The sequence below is a fragment of the Halichoerus grypus genome, chromosome 4 (genome assembly GCF_964656455.1).
Source record: "Halichoerus grypus chromosome 4, mHalGry1.hap1.1, whole genome shotgun sequence".
In the NCBI taxonomy this organism is placed as follows: domain Eukaryota; kingdom Metazoa; phylum Chordata; class Mammalia; order Carnivora; family Phocidae; genus Halichoerus; species Halichoerus grypus.
In genome coordinates, this window is record NC_135715.1 from 13,315,145 (window position 1) to 13,335,825 (window position 20,681).

A 20,681-nucleotide genomic window follows, 5' to 3' on the forward strand; every position below is an offset into this window, starting at 1 on the left:
ATTATACCTTGCATTAGATACTGAAATGCTTCATCTGATTCGTGGTGGGGGGGGGAGGGTGTCTCCAGATATTTGGGAGGAAAATGGCCAAAATGCAGAACGTAATGACCTGAAGGGACCTATATTCATTAATTCAACAAACTTTCTATGTGCCAGATGCCTGATAATCAAAATCAAAGCAGTCTACCACCAAATAAATACATGGAAGGAAATTTTTTTGTTAAATTAGATGGCAGTATGTCAAATATACTTAAGATTTTCTGCTGAAACTAAACTTTAATATGTTATATTTTCTTTTTTTTTTTTTTTTTAGAGGAGGAGGAGGAGAGGTTGGTGGGGGAGGGGCAGAGGGAGAGGGAGAGAGAGAGAGAGAATCCCAAGGAGGCCCCACTCCCAGTGCAGAGCCTGACGTGGGGCTGGTCTCACGACCCTGAGATCAGGACCTGAGCCGAAATCAAGAGTCAGAAGCTTAACCGACTGAGCCACCCAGGCGCCCCTAATATGTTACATTCTCAATAAAATCAAATGTGATCTTCAAAGTTAATTATGTGTGGGTGGGGAGAGTAAAATGACACAGGGCAGATAAAATGTGAGGGCAGATAAATGTGAGGCCAGGTGGTAGGTGCTTACATCAATTTGCCACCTCTTAAGAGTTAAGATACATCAACTCATTGATTCACTTGTCATTTATCTTTAATATTTTTTAAAGATCTTCACAGAGAAATCCAAAAGATCAATAGTACTCTTTTATCAAAATAACTGCTAAAATAACATGTGTACCTAAAATGTTTTGTTGTTTCAGATAACTACTGCTGCATAAAAAACCACCCCCAAAACTTAATGGCTTAACATAATCATTTTACTATTTTTCTTTTTTTTTTTTTAAGATTTTATTTATTTATTAGAGAGAGAGAGAGAGCACAAGCAGGAGGAGTGGGAGAGGGAGAAGCATGCTCCCTGCTGAGCAAGGAGCCCGACGTAGGGCTCGATCCCAGGAGCCTGGGATCATGACCTGAGCCGAAGGCAGACGCTCAATCGACTGAGCCTCCCAGGCACCCTCATTTTACTGTATTTTATGATGGTATGGGTCAGGGATTTAGGCAGAGCTCAGCTGGGCAATTCTGCTGTTCCCCATGGCACTGACTGGGAACAGTCAGTGGTGTTCAGTTAGGGCTGGGCTGAACAGAGGGTCGAAGATGGCCCTCACCACAGGCCTGGAATGCTGGCGGGCTGGCTACTCTCCATCGTAGTCTCAGCCCTCTTTATGGGATCTCCAGCAAGTTGGCTGGACTTCTTTCATGGCAGCTCAGGGCTCCAAAAGACCACAGTGGAAGCTGCTTAGTCCTCTTAGTGACTAGGCCCAAAACTTGCTTAGCATCACTTCGGCCATCCTCTGTTGGTCAAAGTAGTCACCAGCCAGCCCAGACTCAAGGGGAGGGGAGACAGAGCCTCCTCTCGATGGGAGTTGTGTAAAGACTCTGTAGCCATCTTTAATCCAGCGTGTTTAGAAAAAAATGTCATCTTTAAAAACGGAATAAAAGTCCCAGTTTATCAGGATTTGTTGACCCACATCAACAAATGCAATACAAAAGGATGTTGGTCAAAAAAACAGACTCTATATAGACTAGATATCACAAAAATATATGTAAAAATGGGATTTAAATGGTGATAGATTCTAAAAACAGGGAATTTGAGGTAAGAGTCTAGAATGACCATATAATCTATTGCCCAGAGATACTCGAGATGGAAATGGGCACTGTACAAAAATGTGCCACAGCAACAGACACCTGAACTGCCCCAGGTAAACAGAGACACGTGGTCACCGCTGGAAAAAAGGGACGAGATCAAAACAGTGATACTTAATCAAAGGAAAAGATGCATGGGATTGTTTGGAGCCAATCAGTATGGCCAAAAAAAAAAAGCTTCCAGACTTGTTATTTTAATAGGATGTGTTGATGAGAGCCATGGACCAAATCTCCTTCCCCCAAACAACCCTTTCCTTCCATCAGTGTCCAAGTGTTTCCCTCAATCAAAACAGATGACCTGTTCAGAAAGGCCTTAGGAATAAACACTGTCTGTCATCAAGGGCAGCCTTTCAAATGTATGTACCTCTGGGAGGTATCCTCCCATAATCAGGGCGCTGACATGTTAGGCACGGATGGGAACAGGCCACACCGGCTGCTTCCCTCAGGGTAACTGCTGCTGGTGGGCACAGCATTCACCCTGCTGAGCCCGCACGCTGCCGGAGGGTCCTTCCCACCCAGCGCTCCGCAGGGCAGCTCCATCACTGAGATGAACACTCTGTTTAGAGCCTTCCTCACTAAGGAACCAGCACGCTGAAACTGGTTAATGTCCATTTGAGAGCAAGAACAGACATTTTTTTTTTATGCAAACATTACTGCTCCTCAATGCAAGACCACTGGAAAAAAAAGTTCTGTCTCATTAGTAATATTATATTAGTCAGTATGCACGAACTGAATTAACCACGGAGAAATTCTTTTCTCATCCCTTGCTCTTCAAAATAAACTAAAAAAAGTTATCTTAATTTCCAGTTAGCTTTCATGTATGTGTGCATAAATGTATTTAACTATTTTCTTACCACGGGCATCCAGCCCTTCACTGTACCAACGTCACCGGTGGCCAAAGTTTGTTTGAAGTGTTGGTTCAAAAGCAGATAAAGAATAGTCTTGACTGTATGTGGATCATTTGGGTGTGGGGGGGAATGATATTTTGGACAGTATAATTTTATATACACTGTAGTTGGATATTTACTTTGCTAAATGCAAAAACAAAAAATGATATAAAGATAAAGCTTATTTTTTGTTTCTTAATCTATATTAGATTATCCTTGATAATCAACTTTTATCTTTAGCTAGGCTCCCAGCTATCTTCCCTGACGACTAGCTATTCTGTTTTTTTCTCAATTTTCCACAAATCAGTTTCCTGTTCTAATGCTTTCTAAAATAACAATTCTGCTCAAACCATTCTATAACCAAATACAAACAGAAACTAAGATTTCATTTCCAGGGAGGATCGAAATATACTAAACATAACAAAGTGAATGTACCATTGTGGGCACTACTCTTATAGACAAATTTTTCATTTCTACAAGTTACAATGCACGAAAAAGTCCTTAGAAAAGGTGGCCTAGTAAAAGCAATGTTTTCCGGTGGAAAAATATTTTGAAACTTAGAAATCAAATTGTTTTAGAGAATGCATTTTGTCCCTCTCTCTATATACCATCAACTCAACACTGTCAAATATATATTCACTTACAGAACATTTTGGCATACCAGAAGGACAGATACCACCTTGTACTGATTTTGCATAACGCCCAGAGCAATGTTATGCAAATGAAGTGAGTTAAACTATAGTATTTAATGTTGACAGTGATGACTTTTATACAAAGACAGATAAAACTTCTGAAATCAATTTATTAAAAAGCTGTCAACATATTTCTCTCTCTACACTAGCCATCTGTCTTCTGTCTACCTATCTAAACTGGCCATATAGAGTGTTAAAATTGTCTTCACCCCCTGTACAGTTTTTGGTATTCATAAAAAGGTCTATTATCATTATCAACTTAAAGACGTGTTATTTAACAAATACTTATTATATGTCTCATCACTTTTTATAAAGTACTCCTTATGCTTAAAATACATGTACTAAAAATCATCACAATTCTTTGTGAGTCACAAAAACATACTGTCACCATTTACAGCCAACAGAGTCTCTACGGGAAGGCAAAGACAAAACACTCAGGGTCTATGCTAAATTTCTGTAACATACTGTACTAGCAACTTCAGACACAGACGAGAAAGCAGTGGGAAAAAAAATGGAAAAACACTACCAGATTGGCTATATAGTTTATCTAGATATGGTAAGGCAATCACAATTGAGTCTAATTCTTAAGAAATCATGTGGCAGTACACTGTTTTATAAAGTCAGATAAATGCTGGAGTTGCATTCCTGTGTGTGTGATTTTTGGGGAAACTTTACTACGGATATTTTAGGGTTACTACGTAAAGAAACACTACATTCATTATCTCGTTAGTATTATACCCATATTACAGAAGTTGAGGAAGTTGAGGTGCAGATAATGTTAACTTGCCCCAAATCATGTGACTAATAAGTACCGCGAATCAGCTTTAACCGGATTAACACTGTCTTCATAAATAAGATCAGTATGTGTGGTAAAATAAAATAATAAGTTAGAGCAATTATCATATATGCAGTATTTGTTATAATCACTGGAAACCTAACGATGGATGTATTTAGAACTTAGAATAAAACAACAAAATTCTCCATCCCAGAATAGAGAAAAACACTCTCCAAGATTTCATTGACAGAAAGCTGTAAAGATACCTAATAAAGCAGAAAATACTAATATGTACTGAATTATTAATATGATGTAGTATTTCCACATCTGAATTATTAATTTTTAAGGGTTGCTCCTAGAAAAGAATGAGAAATAACACTCATAAATGCTTTAAGTAAAGGTTTATGACCTTTCTCTTGGGTAATTCTACTAAGTGATATTAAGGTATATATAATTATGGTCATCTTCATCTATTTTTACTGTTAAAGGGAGAGCTGAATCAATGTCATCCTGGACAGATGCACCAAAGCTCTAATAAAGATCACTTTCCCAAATCTCCTCAGCAACCTGTTGTAGTGATGGATAATCCTTGTAATAAGCACACATCCCGGGCTGAATCCTACTACATCTCTTTCTGTTTAAAGTCTTCACAAGGCAGGACCTCTCCTGCCTTACCAGAATGAATAAAATTCCACGACAAATGAGAAATAGGTCCCCATATTTCTAATATGCACAACTAACAGAAATAAAGGCTTCTTCAAAGATAGACTTTACATGTCTTTTTGTTTAGTGACTAAATGTTATCTTTCTTTGTAATGGAGAGTGCATTTACTAACTCATGTTAGGAAGCACTTCATTTTGTAGCATTTATATAGGGTTGTTGGAAACTGGAAAAGCAGGAAAAGATAAATGCTGTTTCCAACAATTACAGAGATAGTTCTATTTATTTTCCTTAGAGTACAAATATTGTAGGATAGCAGTTGTCAAATTGTGTGTGATGAGATCAATTTAGTGGATCAAGAGGAACATTTAAAAACAATGAAATAAAATTATAAGAATAAAATAGAAAATATAATACAAGGAACATAACAAATTTAACTATTATTTCATGAGACTTGTATTTATGCTGTGTGTACCGTCACAATGTAAAATGTATTTCTTACTGAGGGCCATGATTAAGAAAATGTGAAAGCCACTGCTGAGAGAATACATAGAAGTAGGCAGGGAGATGTGTTATTTTTTTCAATACTTTGTTTTTTGACAGAAATAACAATTTAAAAAAAATGTGAGATACGGATGAAAGAAACTGAAAAAGACACAAATAAATAGAAAGATATTCTGTGCTCATGAATTGAAAGAATACTGTTAAAATATCCATACCACTCAAAGCAATCTACAGATTCAATGCAATCCCTATCAAAATCCCAAGGGCATTTTTCACAGAAATAGAACAAATCTAAAATTTGTATGGAATCACAAAAGACCCTGAATAGCCAAAGCAACTCTGAGAAAGAAGAACCAAGCTGGAGGCATCACACTTCTGATTTCAAACTATATTACAAAGCTACAGCAACCAAAACAGTATGGCACTGACATAAAAATAGACACACAGATCAATGGAACAGACTAGAACACCCAGAAATAAACTTATGCATACATGGTCAACAAATTCACAACAACAAAGGCAAGACTATGCAATAGGGAAAGGATAGTCTCTTCAGTAAATAGTACTGGAAAAATTGGACAGCTACATGCAGAAGAATGACCCTGGATCAATATCTCCACCATACACGAAAATCGACTCAAATGGATTAAAGACTTGAACATAAGATCGGAAACCACAAAACTCTGAAGAAAATATAGGGGGTAAACTCCCTGACACTGGTCTTGGCAGTGATTTTCTGGATGTGATACCAAAACAAAGGTAACAAAAGCAAAAATAAGTAAGTGGGACTATATCAAACTAAAAAGCTTCTACAAAGCAAAGGAAACCATCAACAAAATGAAAAGGCAATCTATGAAATGGGAGGAAATATTTTCAAACATAGATCTGATTAATATCCAAAGTATATAAAGCACTCATACAACTCAACAGAAACAAAACAACAAACAACCCAATTAAAAAATTGGGCAGAGGATCTGAAAAGCCATTTTTCCAAAGAGGACATATGAATGGCCAACAAATACATGAAATGGTAATTTAATCATCAAGGAAATGCGTATCAAAACCACAATGAGATACCACCTCACACCTATCAGAATGGTAATTATCAAAATGGCAAGAAACAACAAGTGTTGACAAGGATGTGGAGAAAAGGAATTCTTGTGCATTGCTGGTGCGAATGTAAACTGGTATAGCCACCATGCAAAACAGTATGGAGGGTCCTCAAAAAGTTAGAAGTAGAACTACATATGACCTAGCAATTCTACCTCTGGGTATTTATTCAAACAAAATCATTATCTCGAAGAGATATCTGCACCCCATGTTCACCGAAGCATTACTTACAGTGGTCAAGACATGGAAACCACCTAAGTGTCCACTGATGGATGAAGGGATAAAGAAAATGTGGTATGTCTGTCTGTATACACATATATCCACACAGACACACAAAAAGAATATTATTCAGCCATAAAAAAGAAGGAAATCCTGCCATTTGAGACAAAATGGATAGACCCTGAGGACATTATGCTAAGTGAAATAAGTCAGAGAAAGACAAATACTGTATGAGCTCATGTACACGTGGAATCTTAAAACAAAAGAAAACAAAAACCTGAACTCACAGAGAACAGATAAGTGGTTGGCAGGATGGGTGGGTGTGTATGTGAACACGTGCACGCGTGCATGTGTGTTTGTGTGTGTGTGTGAAAGAGAGAGAGAGAGAAATGGGTGAAGGTAGTAAAAAAGTACAGATTTCCAGTTACAAGATAAGTAAGTCCTGGAGGTTTAATGTACAGCACGGTGACTATAGTTACAATATTGTAGTGTACATCTGAAACCTGGTAAGAGAAAATTGTAAAAATTGTCATCACACACACACACACACAAAATTGCAACGATGAATGGTGATGGATGTTAACTAAACATATTGTAGTGATCATTTTGCAATGTATATACATATCAAATTATCATGTTTTATGGGGAGTGACACTTCTAAATGTTTTAAATAAATTTTACAATGTTTCTCTTGCATAATTCTACTAAGTGGAAAAAAAAACTAAATACGTTGTATGTCAATTATATCTCAATAAAAATCAATTTTTTAAAAACACAAAAATTATAGATTATATTTGCCCTTAAAATATCAGTTTTGGTATGTTTTCAAACCTTACACATATTAAGAAAGATTATTAGAGAAAGTAAAAAACAGAACAAAGCAAAAACAATAATCTATCCAATTCTGACAGTGAATATATTTGAGCATTTTGAGTAAAAAGAATGTATACTTTACAAGTGTACTTAATTTACACACTGTCATCTATTTTAAATAGCTTATTCAGATAAGAGTTTTCAGCAATGTGCAGTATCTTCAACATTAAGTAATAAAATGAATCAGATTCGAAGACTCCCAATGTTGCTTTGTTACTGGACTTACCAAACCATGATTTCCATACAATATGCTGCTGATATTTGATTCAGATACCCAATAATTTTATTTTGACTCACAGGCCTAAAAAAATTTTTTTTCACAGTTGTGACCTTTAATATAAACTGAAATGTATTAAAAATCAGGCTCATGTAGGTGTTTTATTAGGGTTTTCCTACAAGAATAAAAGGTGAAATAGTTGGAATATTGGGCCCAATAGTTCCAAAGAGATTTCAATCTTTTGGAAGTATAAAGTTAAATCTATTGAAAGAGTATTCGGTATATACCATGTTAAAATCTTCACAACTAGAGATACGCTATTTTTAGATATTTTGATAACCTTAAACTTTACCAACATATCTACATTTTACTTACACACTTTATGGAAATGTAGATGTCTAAGATCATCGCATTACCATTACTGCTATTATTCTACTGAAGGGCATAGTTTGATCTGGTAAAGCATAACGGTATGTTTAAGAAACTTAACTTTTCTCTGCCAGGCTGAGAATAATTTTTAATATAATTAACCACAACTGTGAAAGTAAGAAATAAAAAGTATTTCTGCACACTCTTAAAATTTCATGATGCATTTCCTATGGAAATAATATCTCTACATTTATACTTTTGTAATTATTCTGTCTCCATCAGTTTTATCTCATATTAGAGGCTACTCATATCCAAACCCAGATATTTTTCCAAAAAAACTGTAGAGTACTTACAATTCTTTTTATTCCATAAGCCAGAAAAATATAAGTACATAAGAAAATAGTGGGTAAGAACAGAGAGAGAGAGAAAAACAGATAACAAGGAAAAGTGAAAACAGAAGCAAAAAAGAAAAACCCTAGAGTAGAATCACACATCCTTCCCCAGGGGCTTAGGTTTGAAGACAATGGCTAAGGAAAAAACTGTGTAACCAAAATTACCCTTGATAAAAAAAAAAAAAAAAAACCTCATGAATTAAGTATGGTGTACATGCTTTTATGTAAAGTTCATTGCTTAGAAATATACATAAATGTATAATCTATGCATTTTAGTGTGACATATATAATTTAGTGGAAGAGGACCCAGAGAAAACACTCAAATGTATTACTAACTGGAAAACTTTAACAAATAACAGGATTCCAACTTAGTTGGGTCTTCCTGTTGGCTGAGTCATCTAGAGACATTTTATCAGTTCCTCCACCTTCTCCTTAGTGTTTACCTATTCATTACTCCACCTTTTCCTAAAGGAGCGCTAGAGAGTCAACATCATCCACTTGCCTGGCGACCTTAATATTTCTCACTGGGTGGTCAGTGAGGTCACCTTCAAATCATCCATTTGTTCCTGCCGGAGGAGTTATATCAATATGCAGGGACAGGCGATGTATTTTGTCTGTGTGCAGTAGTAGAACGGTTGGCTACTTAAATTACTTTTGCCCCCTCTCCCTTTTAAAAAAAAAATTATAGGAATGATCCCTCTGATTATAGATTTCATTGACACAATTATCACCAAATCTTAACTAGACAAGATTTGCGGGTCACAGGCTGCTCATTCGTTAAGGCTCATATTGAACCCTACCTCTTCCCTCATGGCGCCCACTAGAGAGAAGTACCAACAGCATGTTAGAGCCGAAGGGAGATCATCTGCTCCATCTGCAAAGCGAACTTAAACAATTCCAATCTCGGGATAGCAAAGAGAAAGGCACAATATTGTAATGTTCTAATTTCATAATGTGGCAAATACAAGTTTCCCCTTCAGGAAGACAATACTTGGGGCTATAAAAAGTGACTCATGGCTTCTAGGTGCTCTGTACTTTGGAGGCCCAGCTTCCAATGACAATTTTGGTTACTAGAGGTATCAAACTGGGGAAGAAGGTGTTTGTGGAGGAAGGAGTGGTGGGAGACTCTAGAAATTCCACTTACTTGGGACAAACATTTGATGTATTCCCTGGTTTCGGCTCCATAGCACCAATCTGTCATGGGTCAAGGTCTGTGTAGCAATTGGCCACCTGCCTCTATTTTATTTTATTTTATTTATTTTTTTTAAAGATTTTATTTATTTGACAGAGAGAGAGATAGCGAGAGCAGGAACACAAGCAGGGGGAGTGGGAGAGGGAGAAGCAGGCTTCCCGCCGAGCAGGGACCCCGATGTGGGACTCGATCCCGGGACTCCGGGATCATGACCTGAGCCGAAGGCAGACGCTTAACGACTGAGCCACCCAGGCGCCCCCACCTGCCTCTATTTTAGAGAAGGTTTTTATGGCTACTTATTGTGAGGAGAAAAAGTGCAAACGATCAGTTTGGTCACTTAAAAGTGATCGCTTAAATGATATAGAAATATTAGTAATAAAACTAAAAAAAAATAGTAACGAATTTCGCTTTGGGTAGTGCAAATCAGCTGCCTCTTCCCGTTCTCTTTTTCCCAACCTTAAAATGCCCCCCATGCCTTCTAGCCTATATAGTAATGCGTGAAGCCTCCTCTATATATCTTAACAACTCTCAAGTGCTATCCTTGGCCATATTCATTTACAATTTCTATTTCTGGCCATATCCATTCATTTCCCTCTCTGTCTATTCTACCCAGGAGGTCTCATCTACTCTCCACATCTGAACTACAGGGAGGATCCTGAGTTCTTACATTCATATGTAAAGTGATCTTTCAGGCTTTATTCAAATATTCTAATTACTTATTAGGTGCATCTATACGGATGATTACCATCTCCAACACAGAAATAATGTCCCCCCATTATTCCTCTGTAATCCCGTTCACTCATGTTCAAAGTGTCCAAGGTTACATTTGACCCTCCCCCCCCAACTGAGTTTAATTCATTCTTTACAGTATTATTCGCATCCCTTCTTTCCTTTCTGTTCCTGCAGATACCATGCTAATTCAGAATCTTTCTACTTCACACAAAAACTAGGATAGATGATCACAATATTGCAGGATCATTCCCCCTAACTCTGGTCTATTGTCACCAAACCTTCTATCACATCATCTCCATGTTATCATTTCTATACCAATTTTGATCACGGTCCTTTACTACAAGATCAAGTCCAAACTGTTTAACCTTCTGTAACTTAGCTTTACATTTTTTAGCCTTACCTCCCTCCTTTCACACTTGTATATGAATTCCTAGTTCAGCCAATCTGGTCTATTTAACAGCCAACAAACACACTGTATGAGTTTCCCATGCCACTTCCTCCATCTGGAAGGCTTTGGAGCTCCTGATGCTTCAAGATTCTTATTAAATTTCACCCCTTCCCTTGTCACCCCAAGTAGGTACAATACTGTGAGAGAATGTTAGAGCTGAAGGGAGACCACCTACTCCACGTGCAAAATGGACTTTTAAGAATCGTCTCCCCCATCTATAAAATTAAAATGTTCGGGGATACCAAGGCTAAAGGACAATAAAAATAGTTTTCTTTCCAAACACTGGTTTTCTTTCAACACTTTTTTCTTGAACGTTTCCTCTCTGCCAGGAGCTGTGCTAGCCACACAGGACTAGAGTTTAATGAGAAAGACCGACTGCACGTTTATCATCACACAAATAGTTCAACTTCGGTGAGTGCTACAAGAAGAGGGAAGTTCAGGGTACCAGAGAGGTCTGAGGTATGCATGGTTCAGGGAAGGCGTGAAGCATGACATTTCATCCAGTGTGGGAACACAGGAAGGAGTTAACTCAGCTTGGGAAGGGGAAGAAGGCTTCCCTGAGGAGGAAACCTTTTAAGTAGGGGTGAAAATGAGTAGGAATTAACTGCAAAAGGTAAATGCTACATGTACAAGGAAAGCCCAGACAGGTACTTTCAAGGAACTAAAAGCAGGTGTGGGTGCTGGAACCTAAGGGACGAGGAGATTGAAAAGGTGAGGCCGGAAAGGCAGACACGGGCAGGAGCATGCTGCGCCTCGGAAGGTCATGTAGAAGATTTCTGGGCTTTATTCTGAGAACAACAGGCCTTGAACGGCATGTTCCAAGCACTAAGTCAGGACCATGGCCTACCCGGGGAGGAATGGGAGGAGCAATTATGAAATCAGAAAAAATTCTAGTTTTATTTCAACTGAAACATATTCTATATCCCTATCCCACTTCCTTGAGTGTGTGTTCTCATCTGAAGTCAAGCTGAAAAAGGAAAGTATGTGAATTAACAAATACAGCCTTTTTAGTTGGGCCCCTTGGCTTGGACGGGAGGTAGTATAAGTAGATGAATGCCTCTGCACCTGTAAACACTTGAGGGAGGATGGGCTTGTTCCACATTTTCTAAGAGCACAACATTCCATACAAGAACAATCCAATAAAAAGCTCCATTTCACTGTCACTGGCCATGAATTGGTGCTATTCTTGAAGTTAAATCTTCAGTCTCCTCCCCTTTCCCATAAGGCCCTTAATAAGGGAAAATATTTTGAGAATATATGAGCAAAAGTTTTCCAAGGGTTGTTTTAATCCCAGTTGCTTTTTATTCTCATCTTGTCTACATCAGGCAATGAATTTCAAAAGGCAGTCACAAATTTATTTCCTCTAAAATTACATTTATATCAAGGATAAAATTTAAAGAAGGTAGGGTGACAAGGTTATTAATAAAAGAATAGCTGGAATTTTGGAGCAATTTCTGTGTTCAAGGTATTGTGTCGGACACCTTAAAATAAATTATCTCATTTAATCCTAATAAAGACTTTGAAGGGTGCATCTCATTCACAGATAAGGAAGCTGAGGCTTACTGCTTCCCTGCAATACATACACCTTAGACCCGCACTGCCCAATATGGTAGCCTGCAGCCACAGGTGCTTTCTGAGCACCTGAAATATATCTGAATTAAAATGTGCTGTGAGTGTAAATTACACACCAGATTTTGGAAAATTTAGAATAAAAAGGAAAGTAAGATATCTCAATTTTTGAATATTGGTTACACGTTAAAATGGCAAATAGTACATTAAAAAATGCCTTATTAACTTTATCTGCTATAATTAAAAAAAATAAGCTACTAGAAAGTTTTAAATTACATATGTGGCTCACATTATACTTGTATGGAACAATGCCACCCTAGACCAAAAGCTGGGTATTGAATTTGCCAGTAAATAACAAGTTCAAAGCCAGCCTGGTATAGAAGAAGAGTACATGGATTGTAACAGATCTTGGTTTAAATCCTTCCATCAGTGACTGGTCTTGGGTAAAATACCAAACCTCTCTGCACTTCACTTTTGTCACTGGCATTATGGTGATATTAAATACCCCCAAACAATGGTTGTTAATATGTAAAGCAGCTAGTGGGCAGAGAGGAAGGAATAATTACTGAATACTTCCTATAGCAACTGCTTAATTTAAAAACTGATTCCCAAAAAGAACAGGAAATTTACTTATTTGAAAATCATGTTTTATTCTCAAGTGGGAGGAGTTAAATTACTAGCACCTTTAATGCTTACTTTAGCATCATATAGGCATTATCTATTATCTTCTAATATACATAATATACACAGATCCTCTCTTTCTATGTAAGTTATTTATAATATGTTATAGGCTGGGAGGCCAGATGATAAAATTAGGGTGAGGTATATAATGTCAGAACACAGAAGGGCCCAAGGGGTCCTTACGGATACGATGGATGAATTCCAGTGAAAAGAGTTTATGAACTTGACGTCAGCTGACCCATGGTTTTTTTACATCAAGAACTGAGACTAGTGAGTAAAATGACACCTAGGCAAGTAGAATTTTACTTTTTTTTTTCTCCCTTGGTTGTGGTGCAAACAAATAAATAGTTTCACCATACCAAGTTTAGATTAGCCCACTATTAGTAATCTCCACTAAATCATGAGAAACTACAAAATCATGTGGACTAAACTATCTGAGGATATTTTGCCATATTCTGTCCCCTAGGCTTTTGTCAAGAAGTTTGCCCTTTTATCAATGTTTGAATTTTATGTATACACTTAAATGTAAAGTTTGGAGCAGCTGGGGCATTCATTTTATTATTTGATGTATGTATATGGCTTAAGATTGACACGTGACAATGTATTAGACTGCCCTGTTCTGTATTTTTTTTTTTTTTTAGTAGTATGGGGGGTGGTGTACTAATTAAGGATTTCAGTCACTGCAATGTAGCCCCTTAAGTATACATTTATTAAATTTAGCACCAAAACTGCTCGTTTGTTATCTACAGCAATTAACTTTAAGAAAATGAGACTGGAGAAGTAAAAAACTATCAGATTTACAGATCTTAGAACGGCAACAGAGACCATGAAAATATTCATTTTATTCTAGTTTGAGTTTTAGCAAGAAATAATATACAAAATTTTATTTTAGCTATTAAAGTGTATGCGCAATGAGTTAAAGGGGGATGGGGACAGGGCATCCCCTTTGATCATATGTTGCATTAAAAATCCACCTCTTGTAATGAATTTTTGAGTACCTACTGAGTACACATGACTTGGTCTTTGCTCTTTCAAAATAAGTGACTCTGACTTACAACATGATTGTGTCTACAGTTCACTTACAACTATCTTTCAGTAAATGTCTTCAAATTTAGGGCTAAAGCTAGAGTTAGGTAGGAAAAAAAAATTACACTATATCAAAATTATTAACAATTATTAGCTAATAAGAATCACAGAACAATAATGTGCAACTAGTAATTAGAAAAATTTGCTAAAACTTTGAACTGAGATATTATTACATTTTTGATGCTTGAAATTATAGGAAAATATATACTCATATTTAAGAGAAAACAAGTATTTTAAGCCATTTAAGCTACAAGCCATATTTTCAAAATGCACACTGTAAAAAAAAAAAAAGAGTTTATATCAGGAAAAAGCTTGTTTGCATTAACTTTAAATTAGCTAATACTTGAGTTACACCTTTGAAGAAACTTCAGTTTTGTTTCCAGGAATGCTTTTTTCCCTTTCTTTCTTTTTTTTTTTTTTTTTTTTGAGAGGGTAAGGCAGTTGGATTAAAAAAAAAGTTAAGCCGCATTCTTTAATGTAAATGGCATATCTGGGCTCCTATATGCTAATAACTCTCTCAACCTCACTGAACTGTTAGGACGTCTTCAAATAATTTAATGTCTTCAAAGTTTCGTCTTAATTGCACAGTTCATTTTTGTAAAACGCCTTGGCACCACTCAATCTTTTAAGAGAGGAGAAAGGTGTCTTTCCTCTGGACTTGACATTTTTACCATATATGTGTGAGCAATTTTGCTGTCAAGTATTGCCAAGGTAGATTTTTTTGTTGTTGTTCAATCTGAAAATGTCTCCACTATGCCTGCAGAACTCCCCTCTTCCCAACACAAACCTACCCGACCCTTTCCCCCACTGCAAGTTTTAAACTTTGTTTCCTTTGGGGTTCTGCACAAGTGCTACTAATAATATCCAAGAGACAAAGAGCTGTGCTGTAGGTTCACGGGATGCCAAATTTGAGTTGTGAAACAAAGCACTCAAATTTGAGATTCAAGAGGATGGTGGTGGTGGTGATGCTGGCAAAAAAAAAAAAAAAATTATTACAGAGCATGAGACCCCCAGAGCCATCTCCCCAGACAGCTCCCCCTGTCCACGGCCACCCAGAGCACGGGGGAGTTCTGGCCCCGGGACGTCGGCTTGCCGGCAGCACCGCGAAGCCCCCTGCCCGCTCCCCCCGGCCCTCTCACCGCTTCACTCGGATGATCTGGTCCCGCATGGGCTTGATGTCCTGGAAGCTCTGCTGGTTGACGAGGCTGTAGACGAGAATGAAGCCCTGGCCGTTCTTGATGTACAGGTCCCGCATGGACGCGAACTGCTCGGTGCCCGCCGTGTCCAGGATCTCCAGCACCGACGGCGACGAGTCCACCTCGATCTCTTTGCGGTAGAAGTCCTCGATGGTGGGGTCGTATTTCTCGATGAAGGTGCCGGTCACGAACTGCACGGTCAGGGCGGATTTGCCGACCCCGCCCGAGCCCAGCACCACCACTTTGTACTCGCGCATCGTCCCTCCGCGGCCGCCGCCGCCGCCGCCGCCCGCGACATAGACCTACGCCCGCCGCGCTGCGCCCCCGGACCCTGCGCCGGCGGCCGGCCCCGCCGCCTCCCGCGGCCGCCCCCACCTCACGGCCGCCGCGACCCCCCGGGCGCCGGCGGAGGGAGCAGCAGCCCCGGGCATGGGCCGAGCCGGGCGGCAATGCGGCCCGCGGGCGCCGGCGGGCACTGAGCACGAGCAGCGAGCGAGAGCCGCCGGAGCCACCGGAGCCGCCCGAGCCGCGGGCCCGCAGTGCCACCCGCCCGCCCCGCCCCTCGCGCCTCCACGCCCAGCTCCCCGCCCGCTGCCGCCGCCGCCACCGCAGCTTCCTCGGCTGCCGGAGCGCGCGCCCGAGCGGGAGCCGCAGCGCTGCCGGGGGCGGGGCTCGGCGGCACGAGGCGGGGCTCCGCGGCGCAGCCCCGCCCCTGCTCCCTGTCGCCTAGGCGACCGGCCGCGCGCGCTCCCGGGAGACTGCGCCGTGCGGAAGCCTCCGCTCGCGGTTAGATAAACAACCTCCTCTGCCGCCCAACACCACCCTACCCCGCACGCCCCGTCGAACCCCAGGGCCTGCGTCCTGAGCATGCGCAGTTCGCTTGCCTGAGCCGGGAACCTGGTCAACTGGAGAATCCCACGCTCGGCATTTGGGGGAGACAAGATGTTAGCGGGGCCGGAGCAATCTGCAGGCTTTAACGTGAGGCGGAGAGTGAAAAGAAGAAACGGGCAAGGCCCAAAAGGAGGTCTTGGTGAGGGATTTTGCTTGACACCACCCAGTCTCTCAGTACTGGGAGTTTTGGTTTTTATCCTGCATCAACGTAAACGAGAAGCTTTTTTGAGGGGACGAACATAAACACAACGAAGCGAAGCTTTGTTTTAAGACTCAGAACGCTGAGGGAGGGGTTGCAGGGCCCCTTCTGCCCACTGCCCGAGGTGGCAAAGGCGAGTCCGCGGAAGCCAGGCGCACGCCCGGTGACGTCGCTGGGGGTCCCGCCCAACGCCCCCAGCCCCGCCCTGCTCCATCGCCGGCCTGGTGTCGAGCTCTTCCCACGCCCTCTCAGCTACGGGCGCTTGGAAAACCGGGAGAACGGAACTCCCACCCGCAACAGAAGGCCCAGGGACACCTCATAGCAACAGCTAGCTGGGGCACCTAGTAGGAAGCTGGGATTCGGTCCAACCAACCAGATCACGTTTCTGTACCCCATGGTATCTTTCTCGGCCAATCGAGAGCCACTTCATGCCACGTGACACCCACCCGTCAGCCAATGGGGGAAACTCTAGTCGCAGGATCAACCAACTCACCTCCCTTTGCCTGGCCAGGCTGGGCGTTTGCTCCTGCGCACCTCTGCCAACCAATCGTAGGTGAGCTGGCGAATGACGGAGTTTCGATGTGAGCCAACCAGGACTCGCGATTCCCTTGCCACCTAGGGCCGGTGGTATGGAGACAGGGAGGCTGGTGGGGTCCGGGAGGGGTCGGAGAATGAGGGGCCGGTCGCCGTGCCCTATGCTGGCAAGGAGCAAGGTGTTTTGCAGGCGAGAGTGATGAATTCTGCGTTTAACGTCGTCTCCTTGGCATGCTGCCTAAATGATGGGCATGGAAATGGTGCTGAGGGAATGTGGGCTGAATCGTGGGATGAATCGAGAAAACAGGGACTTTTGTCTTTAGGGTGAGAAATTTTCCGGTACTTAAGGAGACATACTGCAGCAGTTGGCACGGGTCTTCCATGCGTGCCTCCTGAAACTTTTTTTTTTTTTTTTTTTAACTACTTAGTTTTTTAAACTTACCGTTCGGTCTCTGTAGCATATGTTAGTTGCACTCTCTCATACCCGCAACGTCAAATTTAGAAGTTATATTTCCAAGTATTCCTGGATTATATTTTGTAATAACTGGTTATTGGATTTACCTTACTTAAACTCTGTCCTTCTCAGACTAGTCTACACCCATCTGTTACTAAATCACATTTCTTGGGAATAATAAGTTTCTGCAGTTCTAACGTTTGATCATGGCATACCTCTTCGCCCTTTCTCTTTCCCCACAAGGTCATCATGTAGAGAGGATGTTGGTCTGAGTTCCTGGAAAAACCAGGTGTTCCTTTACCATCTTTTCTGTCAGTTACCAAACTACTACAAAGGTGTACTTAGATTCAGCAGTGTTCTATTGCTCTGTTAGTCCATTATATTAGAATGGAGAATTTATATTTGCATTATCTTGCTATAGTATAGCACATACCAAGTTTTTGCTTAAAATAATTGAGGGCAAGTGTCATGTCAAAATGTGTAATAAATATAACTCAGTCTTCATTTCTTGATTAAATGTTGTCAAAGTATGAGAGGTAATATCTGAGCCTCTGGAATCAGCAGTGAAGGCAGATTGCAAAAAAATTCGAATCAGAAGAATCTTTTAAGATCATGGAAACCATAGAGGATCTGATATCTGATTCTAGATTAGTAATGTGAAAAAGTGAATTAAAATTAAAGGAAATCACATCTGAGCTTTTTTGGCAGGGATATTTCAAGAAGATGTTGTAGATGAGTGCAGTGTTCACCTAGCTTTTTACAAGTCTCATATTTTGTGTGAAACTTGTATGCTGATTTGAGGTTACTTTAGCTTTGTAACAGTCACACTTCTTTTCAGAAGAAAGACAGACTGTCTCTTTAAGATCCAAATTGTGCATCATGGTGATAAAATTCCTAGGCTTTTTGAGAAGACTCAAACTTTCTCTCTTTGTATAGATCATTACAATCTGTGTAGTACGTTGCATTGCAATGGAGCTGAAAAATCATTTATTTTGGAAGCAAATAAAGGTCCAGTGGCTTTTTGTTTTTGTTTTTTGTTTTGTTTTGTTTTGGGTTTTTTTTGGAAATTTGCATTGGGATTGTGAATCCACAATGTAACCTTAAGCAACTTTTCATTTCCTAGGTCCCCAGAAGTTGAGAAGCTCTGGATTGCAGTGCATCTGATAGAAGTTGTCACACAAAAAATAGTGAGTGGGCTCCCTAGTCACCCCACTTAGCATAATAAAGAATTAGGAGAGCTTTTTGACATTTTCCAGGCTGTTTTCTCTGACCTTTCATTACTGCTGACTTTTCTTGATAAGGAGAAGTATACAGACGGCCGCCCTTAGGGTAGTTGCGCCTCATTTATATTTCTCATCTTGCTATTCGATATTCATTCTCAATGAATTCATATTCATTTGATATTCATTCTCAATGTTCATTCTCAATGTTGCCATAAGGGTAGATTTTTAACCACTAATAAGCAAAAGAAACATGATAAGCAGGTCATATTTTCTTTCCTCTTCTGTATTATATGATGGTACTTACCTAATTTGAGCCTTTATGTGAAATACTGGATGAAGGATTAGCTTCCATAAGAAAGGATGTCAGAACGTGTAGAGAATTTTGAAGATTTGGTTGGGAGATGGGTGTCTGTCTCCTGATTCCTTAATCATGTTCATTTTTATGCCAGCATGAACTATCTATTCTGAGAGTGATTTTAGAAATAAAAACTTATGTCTCCATTTGTTTGTGGGAAAGACAAAATAAAAATGAGATAAAATGAAATTGAATTTTCTCTAAGAGCTATAAATCTGTATGATAGTGAAAACTTAACACTGTGCACTGACACTTTAGGGTTTCTTTAGCTTCAGAAGGGCATTACTGGAAGAAAAAAAAAAAAAACTTCATTTCTCCTCTCCCCACTAAATCTGAGAGTTATCTTACCTATACCCAGATACCCTCAACTGTCACACTTGTGTTACTATGGAAACCCAGCTCCTTTGCTTCTGTGAAAGATGTTGGAAAAGGTGGGATGAAGTGGGAAATACACTGTGTTTGGGGACTTTCTGACTAGAGCAAAAGGCAAGTATGCGAAGAATTTAATATAAACAAGTTAGAAGAGGATGTCTGTAATATTAGCAGTGCTACTTGTCTATGAAACCCTGATTCCTATTGCTTCCTATTAAAGCCTACATGTGGGGGCGCCTGGGTGGCTCAGTCGTTAAGCGTCTGCCTTCGGCTCAGGTCGTGATCCCAGAGTCCTGGGATTGAGCCCCACATCGGGCTCCCTGCTCTGCGGGAAGCCTGCTTCTCCCCCTCCCACTCCCCCTGCTTGTATTCCCTCTCTCTCTGTCAAATAAATAAATAAAATCTTTAAAAAAAAAAAAGCCTACATGTGTGTGATTAGCCATAAAGGGGAAGGGCAAGTCAAGTACATTTAGAGCAGAAGACGTTTTCTTGGCCTCTGAGGCTCCTAATATAGTTGAGAAATGGAAGTATATATAAACAGTGGAAAGGAAGGGGCAGAATAAACTTGTTTCTTTTTTGAAAATGCAATATGTCTCAGCACTTTTGAAAAGAAAAAATGCAGAAATGAAGTGAGTATGTAAACAAGTCAACGAAAGAAACCTTCTGGTCGAAAAAGTAAATGTTATTGAAGGAAAAGGCTTAATGATTAAGATACAGGAAATAAAAAGAAAAAAGCCTGAAGAATCTTAAAAGCTTGAATGTTCAGAGGAAAATAGAGCTCCAGTATGGTTTGTTTAACACGGCTGAAGAGTAAACACAGTGTTGCTGCATTCCTAGCAGTTTCCCTTTCTTCTAGCTGAAAAATATAGGGATGAATCAGGATTGATCATTAATGGCAGTCCTCTCGTCTTTGCCCAGTTAGTCCAACAGTAGGCACATGACTCAGTTCTCATTATTGGAACTGGAAGAAGCCACTGGGACTGGGGGATTCCCGGGAGTCTGACAAGAATGAGTAGATATCCCCATTGTTTTGGTGCCACTCCCCTTGCTTCCTGCTTTGCACATTGAAATAAGAGAATGTGGCCACCATCTTTGGGCTGTGATGCCTTATGGCTGAGGTTGCAAACCAGCGAGCTTCAGATGGCTAAGAAGGTTGAGAAGAATCCAAGTCCTGGAAAACAGTATTGAATGGGCATGCTGATACTGGAAATGCCCACCTTTGGACTTACTAAGTAAACAGCTAGCCTCCTTTGGTTTAAGTCTGTGTTAGTTTAAGTCCGTGAGGTTTTCTGTGTCTTGGAGTCA

At 40.2% G+C, this 20,681-nt stretch overlaps 1 protein-coding gene and 1 long non-coding RNA gene across 2 annotated transcripts in view; one reads left to right on the forward strand and one right to left on the reverse strand.

The window, feature by feature from the left end:
• Window positions 1–15,891, reverse strand: part of RAP2A (RAP2A, member of RAS oncogene family) — a 34,890-nt gene extending 18,999 nt beyond the window's left edge. Inside the window, exon 1 of the mRNA XM_036068365.2 lies at window positions 15,292–15,891. Coding sequence (XP_035924258.1) covers window positions 15,292–15,605 — 314 coding nt within the window. The 5' untranslated portion in view covers window positions 15,606–15,891. The remainder of the gene's footprint in view (window positions 1–15,291) is intronic.
• Window positions 15,892–16,998: 1,107 nt separating this feature from the next.
• LOC144381557 (uncharacterized) lies at window positions 16,999–18,677 on the forward strand. The gene is made up of 2 exons (XR_013446894.1): window positions 16,999–17,296; window positions 18,550–18,677. It is a non-coding gene; the product is annotated as an uncharacterized LOC144381557 (long non-coding RNA).
• Window positions 18,678–20,681: the final 2,004 nt, after the last annotated feature.